General features: G+C 37.9%; 1 protein-coding gene across 1 annotated transcript in view; it reads right to left on the bottom strand.

Annotated features, from left to right (window-relative positions):
• Positions 1-14,639, bottom strand: part of FAM210A (family with sequence similarity 210 member A) — a 29,886-nt gene that overhangs the window by 2,288 nt on the left and 12,959 nt on the right. Inside the window, exons 2-3 of the mRNA XM_072823214.1 lie at positions 8,386-8,902; positions 3,813-3,924 (exon numbers count right to left, since the gene is read on the bottom strand). Of these exons, the coding sequence (XP_072679315.1) occupies positions 3,813-3,924; positions 8,386-8,861 (588 nt within the window). The 5' untranslated portion in view covers positions 8,862-8,902. The remainder of the gene's footprint in view (positions 1-3,812; positions 3,925-8,385; positions 8,903-14,639) is intronic.

The following is a 14,639-nucleotide window of genomic DNA, read 5'->3' as shown; positions in this document are numbered from 1 at the left end:
ATTTAGTTTAGTTTCACTTCCAAAACCCTTTGACTTTTCCAGGCCTCATGCTACCTTCTCATTACAATCCACCCTGGGTCTGAAATCCCAACTGGGAACTTTCATGAGGCAAAAAAAAAAAAAAAAAAAAAAACCTGTGCAAGCATGCACAGATTTAACTTTGCCCAGAGATTTAAGGACCAAAGCTGAGTACTAGATGAACTGGTCAAAGAACAACACAAAAGCGGAGAGCATCTGTATCCCATTCTGATAGCTTCAGTACCAAAACCCTTTGAAAGAGGGGCCTATGCTCTCCTTCTCCAATTTCCCTCTTCATTTTCTCTTGAATTTACTCTAACCAAGCCTTCACCCCCACCTCTCATCACAGTTGCTGTAGAGGCCTATGAACCGTCAGAACCATGGAGATAGCTCGCCCCCTCTACTCCTTGGAGCATGCCCTGCCTGGCTGCTGTGCCCCCACTTCCCTGATTTCCTTCTGCTTTGGAGGCTGCCCCTTTCCAGTCCTTCCTGCCCATTCCTCTTCCTGTTGCCTACCTCTGAACACCATGGGGCAGCACTGTACTCCCTCTCTCCAGCCACCTCATTCCTCAGTCCTCTTAGCCCAGGATCATGTCTGTAGTACCATTTGTACATTAATGATTCTTAGATTTCCAGACTGAGCCTTTCCCCTAAATTCCAGTATATACAACCTCCTACTCATTTCCACCTGCATGTCTAATAGGATCTCAAAATGTCATTTGTTCACAACTGCTTCATGATGTTCGATGGTCCTGCCCCAAACCTACTTCTCTCAAAGCTGTCCACATCTCAGGAAATGGCAACTCTATTCTTTTATTTATTTACATAGAGTGTAGAGGGAGCCCCACATGGGGCTTGATCATGACAACCCTGAGATCATGACCTGAGCCAAAATCAGGAGTCAGACTCTTAACGGATGGAGCCACCAGGACACCTTCCCTCTCCTCTCAAAAGATTGATTGATTGATTGATTGATTGATTTGGGGGAGAGGAAGGAGAAGAGGGGAAGAACCTCAGACTCTGCAGAGCCTGATGAGGGGCTTGATCTCATGTCCCCAGATCATGACCTGAGCTAAACCGAGAGTCAGAGGCTCAGATGACTGCAACTCTATTCTTTTTTTTTTTTTTTTTTAAGGTTTTATCTATTAGAGAGAGACAGAGAGAGCACAAGCGAGGTGTGAGGCAGAGGGAGAAGCAGACTCCCCATGGTGCAGGGATCCCTGACGCAGGGCTTGATCCTGGGACTCTGGGACTATGACTCAAACCAAAGGCAGACACTTAACTGAATGAGCCACCCAGGCGCCCACCCGCGACTCTAAAGTTGCTCAGGCCAAAAACCTACAAGACAGCTTTAACTCCTTTCTCTTGCATAATTTACATTCAATTCATTAAAAAATCCCATCAGCTCCATCTTCAAAACATATCTAGAATCTACCTGCGTCTCCTGGGCTTTCTTGTTACCCCTGGGTCCTGGCCACTGTCAGCTCTTACCCACACCACCGCAATAACTCCTCCTGCTAGGTCTCTAGGCTTCTACCCTTGCCCTCCTATATAGGCTGTTCTCAATACACAAGCCAAAATGATTTTGTTAAAACACAAGTCAGATACTCAAAACTGCCCAGTGACTTTCCACCTCCTCTGAGTAAAAGCTGAAGTGCTCACGTGGCTGTAAGGGCCCCCAATCTGACTGCCGCTCTGCCGCCTCTCATCCCAGCCACACTGGCATCCTCCCTGTTCCCGCCAATACTACAGGTAGCCTGCAGCCTCAGTACCTTGCATTTGTGTTTCCTCTCCTTGAATGCTCTTCTACCCAACTCCCTCACCTGCTGGCAACATCCCTCTGAAGAAAACAAAATACCCCAAAACACCCCAACACAAACACGTCCTCCCTTGCTGCTGTTCTTTCTTCTTAGCACTTACCATCATCTAAACATGGTGGTGTGTGTGTTTTAACTTTACCTTCTTTACCCAACTGGCTCCCACCACTAGAATATAAGTTCCATGAGGGCATGAATTCTGTACCATTTTATTTAATTACAGTATTCCCAGTACTAGAATGGCACTTGACACATAGTAGGGACTCAAAAAATTTTTGTCAATTAAACTAAAGGTTCACTTCCAGGATGGTGATACAGGGCTGAGGAGTGTGTCCCAGTCTGTGTCACAAGGCTAAACCCAAGTGTGTTTTCTCCTCTTTGCCACACCTCTTTTCTGAGGCTTTGCCTTATTGAAGCAATAAATCTCAATGTTTTGTCACTGCACTTGAGAAACTGTGGGTGACAGAAAATACCCAGGAGAATCCCCTGCACATTTCCCACTTCCCAGAGGAACAGTGAGTGGGACGAAACACTGCTGACACTAGCCTACCTACATGAACAGGTTCATGTTTCAACTTCCACCCAAAAAACATACGCTGCGCACTGATGTGCCCACAAACCACAATACCAGGCATAGTGAAAACACAAAGAGAAAGAAGACATGACTCTGAATTCCTAAGCACTTAAAATCAAATAAAGAAACCAAATATTAAAAAAACAAACAAGCCCCACACAACTAACACCAGACCATGATACGAACTATTAAGAGCTATACATGCTATGGGAACATGGGATAAGGAGCCATTAGGGAAATAGCTTAAATCATCATGATAGTTTGATTTATTAAGGTAAATTATACCCATTATAGCTAGAAACTTGATCATTTACGGATTTATTAAGTTTTCATGTTGGAAATATTCAATTAAGCTTTAGCTCTCCAGTCAAAATTACAATAAAAAAAAGAGATCTCCCAAGATTTCAGAGGATTTTAATGAGGATAACAGAATAAGACAACGTTACTGGTACTACCAGAAAACCATACTTCTAAGTATTTTTATACAATGAAAGTAAAATAAGATAGCACCTAGTTTCCAAATGTTTCTACCTGTTTTATCAGGATGAAGATATATAGAACTTCATAATTGTCAACTGAGAAAAATAAGATAAATGTGGCTAAATTCTACAATTTACACGGAGCTCCTCTTCCAAAAGAAAGACCCACAGACATAGAAACTCGGCTTATGGGATCCCTGGTGGCGCAGCGGTTTGGCGCCTGCCTTTGGCCCAGGGCGTGATCCTGGAGACCCGGGATCGAATCCCACATCGGGCTCCCGGTGCATGGAGCCTGCTTCTCCCTCTGCCTGTGTCTCTGCCTCTCTCTCTCTCTCTCTCTGTAACTATCATAAATAAATAAAAATTTAAAAAAAAAAAAAAAAAAAAAAAAAGAAACTCGGCTTATAAACATTGTCTCAACTCCAGAGAACAGCTAGATTATAGACAACAAACTTCTAAAAGGAAATACATGACAGCTACTAAGTCTAAGGTTGATCCCACGTAACAATTTGAATTAGACTTTACTACTTTACTTATCAAGAAGATGAACTATTATAAACAGTGGAATAAATGCTAAATATCACTAACAAGTCAGGTGACACGTGGATCTCTGAATAAGGAAAACTAATATACTCTAAAGTGTGAGAAATGTCAAAAAGATGACTTCCGGAAATTTGGAAGTCCCACGTTTATCTGATTACAGCAGTTAGGAACGATCTATTCTCAAGGCACTTCTTCCTAAACCATCATTTTATTTATAAAATCTAAACTTAAAAAAAAACAACTTTAGCCATTAGACTGGTATTTTATATGGCTATTTTAAGTTACAAAAGGTAACTACTGGGAACTAACACAGAGTTTTATGAGAAACTGAGCAGGGTACCAGTTAAGCGTGAAGAGCAATTCATTCTTAACAGTACTTACCTTAAACAAGGCATATGCTGTTAGTGCATTTCCACTCTGGGAATTTTTCAGAATGTTTACTATGCTGTCAGGTAACCCAATGAGTTCTAGAAAAGGAACCACATTCACTCCTCTAAGAAAGAAACAAAATGATTTATATATACACGTCACTCCTCTAAAGAACAAAGTAACGTACATGTATATGTGTGTGTGTGTATATAACATACATACACATATATACATACACGCGTATTGATGTAAGCATACACACAAACTTCAAGGGATAAACATTTTCAAAGTTTTCTGAAAACACCAAAACCAAATTTTGTTTAAAAGTCACTTCTGCATTGTCGAGCACTGTGATTTAACTCTAGAAGAACATGATGTACAGAAACATCAGGATTGTACTTTATCTTACCACTTGTAGCTTCTGCTTTCCTTTCACACAGAGACATACATCCCTAATCACTATATTTTAAACAGAAGGATCCAGCAGAGTAAAATTAATAGCTTTAAGTGACTTGAGAAGGAAGGATCAAAATCATTGACTTGGTCTTAGTTGCCTCAACCAAACACTACCTCCTCAGAATGCTGATTCAAACTTCAAGACCTATGCTTTCACCTCTAAAATTACACCTCAAACTATATTACTGTAAAAGCAACATTATAACAGAACTTATTGTGGTGGTATGTAAAGAATAAATGATTCTATGGGTTTGATGGAAAGTTCAATTATTCTAAGTGGATGCCTCTATTCTGTTAGCATAAAAGGCAGGTGAAGAAGCAATTACCATAAATTGCAACAAGTTTTTGCAGGGAGGGAGAGAAAGCAGAGAAAGTCTCTAATAAGAGCTGCTAAGTTCTATTTTTAGTTTCCTTGTTTATCAACATATAGCTATACTGGCATGTGCTGTCTTAAGCTCTCTCCCTCACTCTGTTGTTTTATAGACATTGTGCCCTTTGATCCCAAATCAAATTCTAGTTCTCTTTTCTTTTCTTTTTTTTTTCTTTTCTTTTCTTTTTTCTTTTCTTTTCTTCTCTTTTCCCTCCCTCCCTCCCTTCCTCCCTCCCTCCCTCCCTCCCTTCCTTCCTTCATTCCTTCCTTCCTTCCAAGATGTATTTATTTTAGAGAGAGACAGAACATGCCAGGGGGGAAGGCTGAGAGAAAGAATCTCAAGTAGATTCCTCACTGAGCATAGAGAGCCACGTGGGGCTCTATCTCACACCCTGAGATCATGACCTGAGCTAAAATCAAGAATCAGATGCTTAACCAACTGAGCCACCCAGGTGCCCGTGATTCTATTTATTTCTGAAATACTGATTTGGTGGTTTGATTATTTTAAAGTCAAAATAACTTTCATTTCCTTTAGAATTGCTAAGTATGAAATCCTAGGGAGGGACTGATTCCAACAGTAACACGCCAACAGAGTCACTTTTACTCTGAGCTTCCACAGCCTGACAGAAATCTGGCCTCCACAAAGTCCAGCTCTGTGGATGCTTCAACTGATGCAGAAATACACAAGGGCAAAAGCACATTCACAGTCAGGATAAAATGCAGTGAAAATCAGGCAGGAGTTTGCCTCAGAACGGATCTGTAACTTGAGAAAGCTGAGGCCTAACACACAGGGCATCCAAGCGTAGAACAAAGCTGCCATCAAGCTACGTTTGATCAGATGGAGCACTCTGGGCTGGATGTAGGATCTCTGCAAGGGTCCGCCAGAGAGCAGCGGCAGTAAAGCTTAAATTAAAATAAAATCCATTAACATGTTTAATTCAGATCTCCCTGAAATCTGAAAAGCCTAAGATCTTTATCACTGAGCTAAATAAATACAAAATGGCACTTTGTTTATCATGTCTAGAAAGGCAGCAATGCTCGTTGTCAGAGTGACGAAAATAAACACTAGGCAGGAATGCCGTGTGATGTCAAATGCCCATCTTTCAAGTTACAAACTATTTTTTCCTCTTCCTTTTAATAGTTAAGTAGTAACAAATACCAGCTCTCTGCCCAGCTAAAACAAAATAAAATAGAGCTTCTTGTCAGTTGAATTGAAAACCTATATTTAATACAATCCATTCCAATTTTATAACAGAACCACATGGCAGTGAGATACACTACCATTAGAACAAATGCTAAATACTTATTCTGCAAGTATTATTTGTGATGAGATCTTTACTTAGAACAAATCAACTTTCTGAAGGGATAGGATTTAATAAAAAACATTAAGAACTGTTCCTGGGAAGCAACACATCCTACTGAACATAAACCAGCTGTGTGGAGCCAAAACTGCAGCACAGTGATGGCTGGGCTGGGGTGCAGGGTCTGGCAAAGTCCCGCACTGACGGCCAGCCACAGGCAAACTGTGACAGGTAAAGGGACAGGACTTCAAGTGCAGTCTTACCACCATGTTTACACGCAAGGACTCTCCAGAAAAAGGGGGAAGAATAAGATAAGGGTGCATTCCACAGGGAATGGCAGTGTCACCACTGCCTTAGGTGCCAGATGGCACTGAAAACCTCTTAGGTATGATTCACTATCACTAGGTTACTTGCGGTCTGCTTTCTTCAGTTTAGAACTTTTACCTAAGAAGGCAAAGAAAAGCAAACGGAACAAAAGTGCTCTTTTTAAGAGCCCAAATCAGAATCTCATACTCAATTAATTAAAAACTTAGATTTCTCCCTCCAAGGACTTCTGGCCAAATGCTTATAAAGGGCAGCCTCAGGAGGGCAGAGCTATCACTCATCACTTTTCACAGTATTGCATCAGAAAATCCTCAATAGCTCAAAAAAGAACATTTGACATATAGACAGCCATTAATTATATAGAGCTGAATGCCAATAATAATTTTTATCCAAAATGGCACTGTGTTTTAAAAAACATTTGTTTTTTATGCTGTTAAAAACTAGAGCAGTTCTGAAGACTTCTATAAATATTATATATGTCCAGAAAAATGTCATTAATGAAAAAGATAATTCCATAAAGTGTACATATGAGGATATTCTGTAAAGAAAGGGACAATTCTTTTTTTTTTTTTTTTTTATCTATGATAGTCATACAGAGAGAGAGAGAGAGGCAGAGACACAGGCAGAGGGAGAAGCAGGCTCCATGCACTGGGAACCCGACATGGGATTCAATCCCGGGTCTCCAGGATCGCGCCCTGGGCCAAAGGCAGGCGCCAAACCGCTGCGCCACCCAGGGATCCCGAAAGGGACAATTCTTAAAGGATAATGATACACAATGAAAAAGGATATAATTGAACATTAGGAAGCTAATGGAGAGAAAGATGTGAAGAGAATCAGAACAGCATCAACTACACAAGGTAAAAAGATCCCTTCAGAATTTTTGTAGAGAAACACTCCTAATCCTGTGTTTTCTCAGAACAAGTCGTCATTATCTTTTAATTTAGTAAAGAAAATAACCTTTTCTCAAGGAGTAAGCTTTACATATAAAACTGACATATTTTATTAATACCTTTATATCAAGCCATTAAATGTAACCAAACACTGAAAACTGATGGACTTCTGGAAAGAATAAAATCATTCTAGACTCATAAGGAGAGTTTACTATAAAATGTCAAAGTGGGGTCCAATGTGCCATTTCACTGTCCTCAGGATGCGAGCTCACTGAGCTGCCGTACCCAGTCCACCACAAGCCAACACAGCGCACTCAAAGGAACAGGCACATGCTGGAACACCTTGGTTCTAGAGGCAGGAAAACACTGGAAATCACTGGGATCTGTTTCAGTTTGTACTCCTGTTCCTAAAACATTGTAAATAATATAACTTATCTTAAAAGAAAGGAAGAGTATTTAAGAGAAAAGGGTGCATTCTAGACATTCTGTGTTTTACAATACCTACAGGCTAGGCCCACCAAATTAACTTTTTTAAAAAGTTTATTTTAGTTGTGGTAAGAACATCTAACATGAGATCTACACCCAATTTTTTAAGTGTACAACAAATTAACTTCTGATCAGAACAAAAGGCCTTACCTTGACACGTATCAGGTGTGGGTAACACTAAAACCTAAGTCTGCAATTTGTTCATTTTTATATCTGCAGCAGATATTAGCCAGGGTTTGGCAAAAATATCATACTAATTTCCCACTAAAATCATACATATGGCAAAATAATAGATATATTTTTACATTTGTGAACACCTTAAGGAATATCTAAGTATAGAACTCAATAGTGCTGTCGAATTCCCAAAATCTCTTTATTTCTGTGCTATGCTAAATGTTAATAGATGAGAGTTGGTGCTCTGAACTAAGACTCCAAAATATTTTGAGAAAAGCTAAGTTATTTTGACTTATTCTTCCTTAATCTCATTAATATAATGGGAATTACATTACCTACTTCATATGGTTTTTGTGAGGATTAAATGAGATGATAGTTTAAAATTTTCATATAATCCCTGCTATACATGCTAAGCAAATTTAGCTATGAAAATGTCAAAAACTGCTATGAAAAGCAGTCATATTCATCAGTTCAAGACATTAAAGCATTTAAAAAACTATTTATTTAAGGCTTTCATTAGTATAATTAAAAAAATTCACATTGTGACAAAGCAGGGGAAGGTGCTCAACCAAGCAAAAACTTACTTTATAGCTGCATAATAAAATGTTCCAAACCAAACACCAGAAGTTATTAGATGCACTGGAATCAAAACTTTCCCATATTGTCTAAATGTTTTCTTAAATCGTTGATATAGATTAATAGATTTGTCTTGTAAAGGATCAGGTTCTTCCTTTTTTTCTGAAGAAGTTCCAGGGGATGTGGCTTTGGATGACATAACCCTCTTGGATAAAATATCTTGCTCCCACTGTTTATGGTGAAGGACCCCCAGCTGGGGTGGATGAGCAGTGAATGGCTTCCTTTCCTTTGCGACACACTGGACAGCAGATAAGTGCAGCCATTGCTTCTGACGGCCCTGTACCAAAACTACTCTGGATTCAGCTTTGTACAAAAGTAATGGTCCCTTTATGTTTTGACGGTGTCCAAAGAGACTGGCTTTATGTGGTTCCATGCATGTCCTATGTGCCAGTCGGAATACAGACCTCGGTACATTCCATTGCATTTTGAAGAACGGTGATTGAAGGATTTCAGCTTCTACAAAGACTAGATAAAAAAAAAAAAATTAGACTATACATAGATTTCTATTTTAAACCAATCCACTTAAAAATAAATCATTAACCATTAGGAAGTAACAGACAGACATTGCTACCAAATCCACAGAAATTAATGTTAAGGTATATAGTCTGAACATACTACGATTTAAAAATCTTACTAAAATATATCATTTAAATAAGCATCAAATAAGTTATTAATACAACTGTTAAAGTCTGATAAGTAGTTGATACAAAGTACCATTTTTTTTTTCTACAATGCCTTTTGACTAAACTATATAAAATTATAAATCACATATGTTTTTGGTTGGTAAGTAGAGAGACTTTTCCAGGTAACTAAAAGGTTTGTTTTTTTGTTTTTTGTTTTTGTTTTGTTTTGTTTTTTGTTTTTTTTTAGATAATGTAAGACAGTATAATTTAATTTTAAAAGAATATAGTCTTTGGAATAAGACAGACCCAACTAAGCTAACAGTGGGATTATTTTGAGCAAATTACCTAGCTTCTCTAGACATAGGTTTCCCCACTAATAAAACAGAATTATAGTATGCATTACTATATGGCAAATCAATTCAATTCTCTCAGTATCAGGCAGCACCACCTGAATACCAATCTCTATCCCCACCCTACACCAGTTACCTTACTACTTCTACTATATTGTGAATAGATGATTTCATTTTTTTAAACTGTATACTAAATAAGAATCAATATGAGTTAGCACTCCAACGAATTAGCAATCCAATAAATACAAATACTCTATTTTACATGAATATTTGTTGACTGGGAGTACAAAGTTGTCTATCATTACACAAAAATGTCCATTTAATGAACTGTCCCTATATGATATTAATTCCCTGACTCACCCCTCCCTAATTAATAGTTAACATCAGTTCTTATCAGGCTCTCACAGATAATCCAATAGCACAATGCACATAAATCATAAACTGAAACTACACATCTTGCAAAAAATAGGCTCCCAGGAAACTTTAAAGATGATACTGGAGATTGCTGCAATGAAAAGTAGTCGGTGACAAGTAACAATCTGAAGGTTCAGACCAGTTAACAACCAAAAAAACTAAAATAAAATAAAATAATACCCACAGAGATGGTAACAGGTGCTTCAATTAATGACTTAAATATTAAACAACAAAGAAAAGCCATAGAGAAAAATTATTAAGTCCTTAATTACTGGGCAGTCAGGGTGGCCCAGTGGTTTAGCACTGCTTTCAGCCCAGGGTGTGATCCTGGAGACCTGGAATTGAGTCCCACGTCGGGCTCCCTGCATGGAGCCCGCTTCTCCCTCTGCCTGTGTCTCTGCCTCTCTGTGTCTCTCATGAATAAGTAAATAAAATCTTAAAAAAAAAGAAAAAGTACTTAATTACTTAAGTACTTTTACTTTGACTTCTTTGTTCTCCTAGAAACCAATCTCTGGGCTAGTGGTTTCCAAAACTGGCTATGCATCAGAATCATGGCAGGTTGGGGATGTTGAGACAAAGAAGAGATGGTTTGAAAAACCTGATTCCTGGTCTCCATCCAGACCTAATAAATCATAATCTCCTATAGACAGGTCACATCTGACAATATGAATTTGGAGGTCATTTCTCTAGGTCCAGCAAATGGCTTCTATATGTAAGACACAGGATAAAAGCACCTCAAGGAAAATAAGGCCCATTAAATTAACTTTTAACTTAAAATTAACTTTAAATTACAAATGAAAATTAGAATTAATTCAAATGACAACATACGGGCAATGGCTAGTGACAATGCAACTCTACAGACTTGCAAAGGTAATCACAATATTGATGACATATACATACAGTAAGACTCCTAGGATTTCAAGGAACAAACCTGTTTCAGACGAATACAAGTAAAAGTAGATGGCAAGTACAGACGGAGTAGTAGCGTACGTACTCTGGAATGAACATGCTTCAGGAACAATAAAATCTAGGCAAGTTACCTTGCCGCACGGCTAGCACTGTGTATAATGGCCTCAGCTCACTTGTCAGTTTTCATTTTTAGATTTTGTTAGTTGGCTAATCTTTCCAATTAAAGATAAAAGATTTTGGTCAATGATAGAGGTGTCATTCCTCACTCTAGTTAGATCAAATCAGTTGTATCTGGACACAATGAGTGGACCTGAAGAAGCTATGAACTAACAGGCCATTATTTCTGATATAAATAGAGACCCAGAATGATAAACCTGAATTTCTTCCAGTGAGATACAATAATTTCAGTAAGACATTTTTTAAGTCATGAGACTTAGATTATACCAAAAATTGTCTGTTATTTCCCCGCCTCGGCAGTATGAAATTTTCATATGTATAGACAAGGCACTGTTTTAAACTGCTTGTTGCTTCAGTTATGGAAATAAATGATAAAGTGCATTACTAGAACCAAGTGAGGTGACAGGTTACATTGCTTGCTGTGGCTGTCCTTTTCCACTTTAGAACTGCATCATCAAAGCCTTTAACACTGCAAGTGGATGGTATATGCATGATTAATGGTGCTGATTCTCAGTGTACAATCCTACTATGTACGGTGGGGGGGTGGGCATCATGAATAATTTTCATGAGCAGGCAGTAGAATTTACCAACCAGGAGCCTGGAAGCCAAGGTCGGACTGCCCAAGTCCACATCTTGAAAATGCTATAAACTATGTACCATTTGGACAAGTTAATCAGCCGCTGCCACCACCCACCACCACTACCACCCCCGCCCCAAGAACGCACCTTGGTTTCCAATTTATAAAACAAGGTTAATAATAGCACCTACTTCTTAAGATTGTTATAAGATAAAATAAATACTTGTGAAATATGTTTGAAAATGAGGAATATGTAGCAAGTGCTCAGAAAATGTTACAGGTTATTATTTGTAAGTTTGTAAGTAAACAAAGTAGTCTGTTGACCTTATTTACAGTGACACAGCCTAAGGACCAGGGCCTGAGCTGAAAGGAGATTATACAGGATAAACAGTTCCTAGGACAGCTCTGGCACAAAACTTGAAAAATTATATGAAATTGTACCTAATCAATCCAATAATAGCTAGCCCAAGACCAGGCACGGTTAAGCAGTTAACACACATGTGAAAGTTAGGAGCCTCTCATATAGCAATTCTGAGGCAAAGAGAAGGTGAAGACACATAGGTCAAGATTAAAGGTATAAGGTTTCCAGTTATGGAATGAATAAGTCACAGGAATATACATTGTTAATGATATGGTAATAGCGTTGAATGGTGATGGATGGTAGCTACACTCGTGTTGAGCCTAGCATAGTGTAAAAACTTGTCAAATCACTAACTTGCACACCTGAAACTAATGTAACATTGTGTCAACTATACTCAAATTAAAAAAAAAAAAGAAAAAAGTAAAGGTATAAGGAAGCAGTGGGAACTAAAAGAAGAGAAGCCAAGTGAAAGGAATGACAGAGAGAGAAGAATGGATTGGAACAAATGTCAATGAGAAAGCACAAATGTTAAAATGCTGTTAGAATGCTAGAGAAGCTATATTCTAAATTTCCAGTTCCATAAGGCAAGGAATTTATTTATGAGATTCCTTTCCTCCCTCTATATCCTAACCAAACCCACACTACTCAAGATCATATGAACATATTTCTGTTCCTTAAACCTGGAAGCCTAAGGCATTCAAGCGGCACCAGAAATACAATACCTGAGTGCAAAAGGAACTAACTAATGTATATGCTGTTCTTATATAAGACATAAAAACACAGTAACTAAAAAGTTAGAGTTGAAACAACAAATTCCAACAGCAAGATTTAGTTCTCTATTGTGTGAATTCGAAAAATGTTCGTCAAACAAAATCTTATTTGGAAGTTCAATAAAAAAATAAATAAAAGCAAAGTTGCTCAGGTTAAAGCAGGAATGAGAGAAATAACATCTTCTGGCTTGTCCTCACCTCCTCCAACCTATGGACCACTGCCACAGATGCCCTAACTATGAAAACAAAATTTGTCCACAAAGTGGACAAACTCTCTGTAAATAACGGTCTTACTTCAACTGCCATTCTCCTGCAAGTCACAGCCCACGCACTAATACCCTGAGCCCTGAAAGCTAGCGAAGAAACTCCACTGAAAACGTAGATATTAGAATCTTCTTTTTTTTCTCTGTGGACTAACTCTATGTTTCCGGAAGGCAAGAAGTTTGTCTTGATTCCCAGTAGTTACAGGGACTAGAGCAAAACCTGACATCTAGTGGTGTTCAATCTAATTCGGTTCCACGAATGTCAACAATTTGTCAGCTTTTAAAGACTCAATTGATCTCTAATAAATGACTTCTAAAATCAACATAGCATCTTCAGCTTGGGAAGTTTTGTTGACTTAAAAGTTAACATTGTCAATTTAAAATAACTATGATATGTTAAAAGCTTGAAAGGAAAAAGTAAACAACATAGACTATAAGCAGAATGGAAATTCTAAGAATCAAAAGGAAATGCTACAAAACAAAAAACACTGTAACAGAAATGAAGAATGTCTTTAAGGGATTCATAATCCAGAGAGCCAAGGAAAGAATGGGTGAGTTTGAAAGGAGGTCAACAGAAACTCCCTAGACTGTAATGTAAAGAGGAACAAAAAAAATGAACCTTCCTCCTCCCACCAACACACATATAAAAAAAACCTGAATGAAACATCCCAGCATATGGGACAACTTTAAAGGTGTAACATACGCATGATAGAAGTGCCAGAAGGAGAACAGATAAAGAAGTATAAGAAATATCTCAGTTATTACATGAAAAAATTACTAATAAGCACCAAACCACAGGTCCAGGAAGCTCTGAGAACCAAGGGGGATAAATATCTAAAATCTATAGCTGAGCATATCATATTCAAGTTACAAAAAGAAAATCTGGAAAGCAACTGGAAGTAAAAACAAAAACAAAAAAACACAAAATAACAAACATCTTATCTAGAGGAAAACAGGAATAAAGTCGAGCCAACATTTCTTCAGAAACCAGAAAAGAGGGATTCCTGGGTGGTGCAGTGGTTTGATGCCTGCCTTTGGCCCAGGGCACGATCCTGGAGACCCGGGATCGAATCCCACGTCGGGCTCCCGGTGCATGGAGCCTGCTTCTCCCTCTGCCTATGTCTCTGCCTCTCTCTCTCTCTCTGTGACTATCATAAATAAATAAATTAATTAAAAAAATAAAAAAAATTAAAAAAAAGAAACCAGAAAAGAGTAAAGGGACTAAAGTGTGTATAGAAAAACCATCAAACTAGAATTCCATATGCAGCAAAATTATCCATCAAAAGTATTAGAGAAACAAAGGTTTTATTAAGCAAAAAAAAATTGGAAGGAATTCACTGCCAACAGATTTGACTTTCAAGAAGGAAATAACATAGGAACTCAGATCTTCATTTTAAAAAAAGATTGACAGGGAAGGAATCAACAGAGGTAAAATAATCTTTTTTATTATTAATTGATCTGGAAGACAATTGTTTAAAGTAATGCTAGTAAATGCACTAAACGATTAAAAGTACATAATAAGTGAAATTTAAAAATAGCACTGTCCCAAAGAATTGGGAATAGTCTATGGTAACACTCCATGGTGAAGTACTCGCAACTACATATGAAGTATTACAAAATCATCTGAAGGGGACTTAGATGAGATAAAAGTGTATTATGAGCTCTAAGGAAAATGATTTTAAAATTGATTTATCTAAAATGTATTTTAAAAGTACAACTGATCACTCATGAATAAATAAATAATATATTAAAAAATAA

The sequence above is a fragment of the Canis lupus genome, chromosome 1, assembly GCF_048164855.1.
Source record: "Canis lupus baileyi chromosome 1, mCanLup2.hap1, whole genome shotgun sequence".
In the NCBI taxonomy this organism is placed as follows: Eukaryota; Metazoa; Chordata; class Mammalia; order Carnivora; family Canidae; genus Canis; species Canis lupus.
Note: the sequence above shows the minus strand (reverse complement) of the source record. Positions and strands in the feature narration are given on the sequence as shown.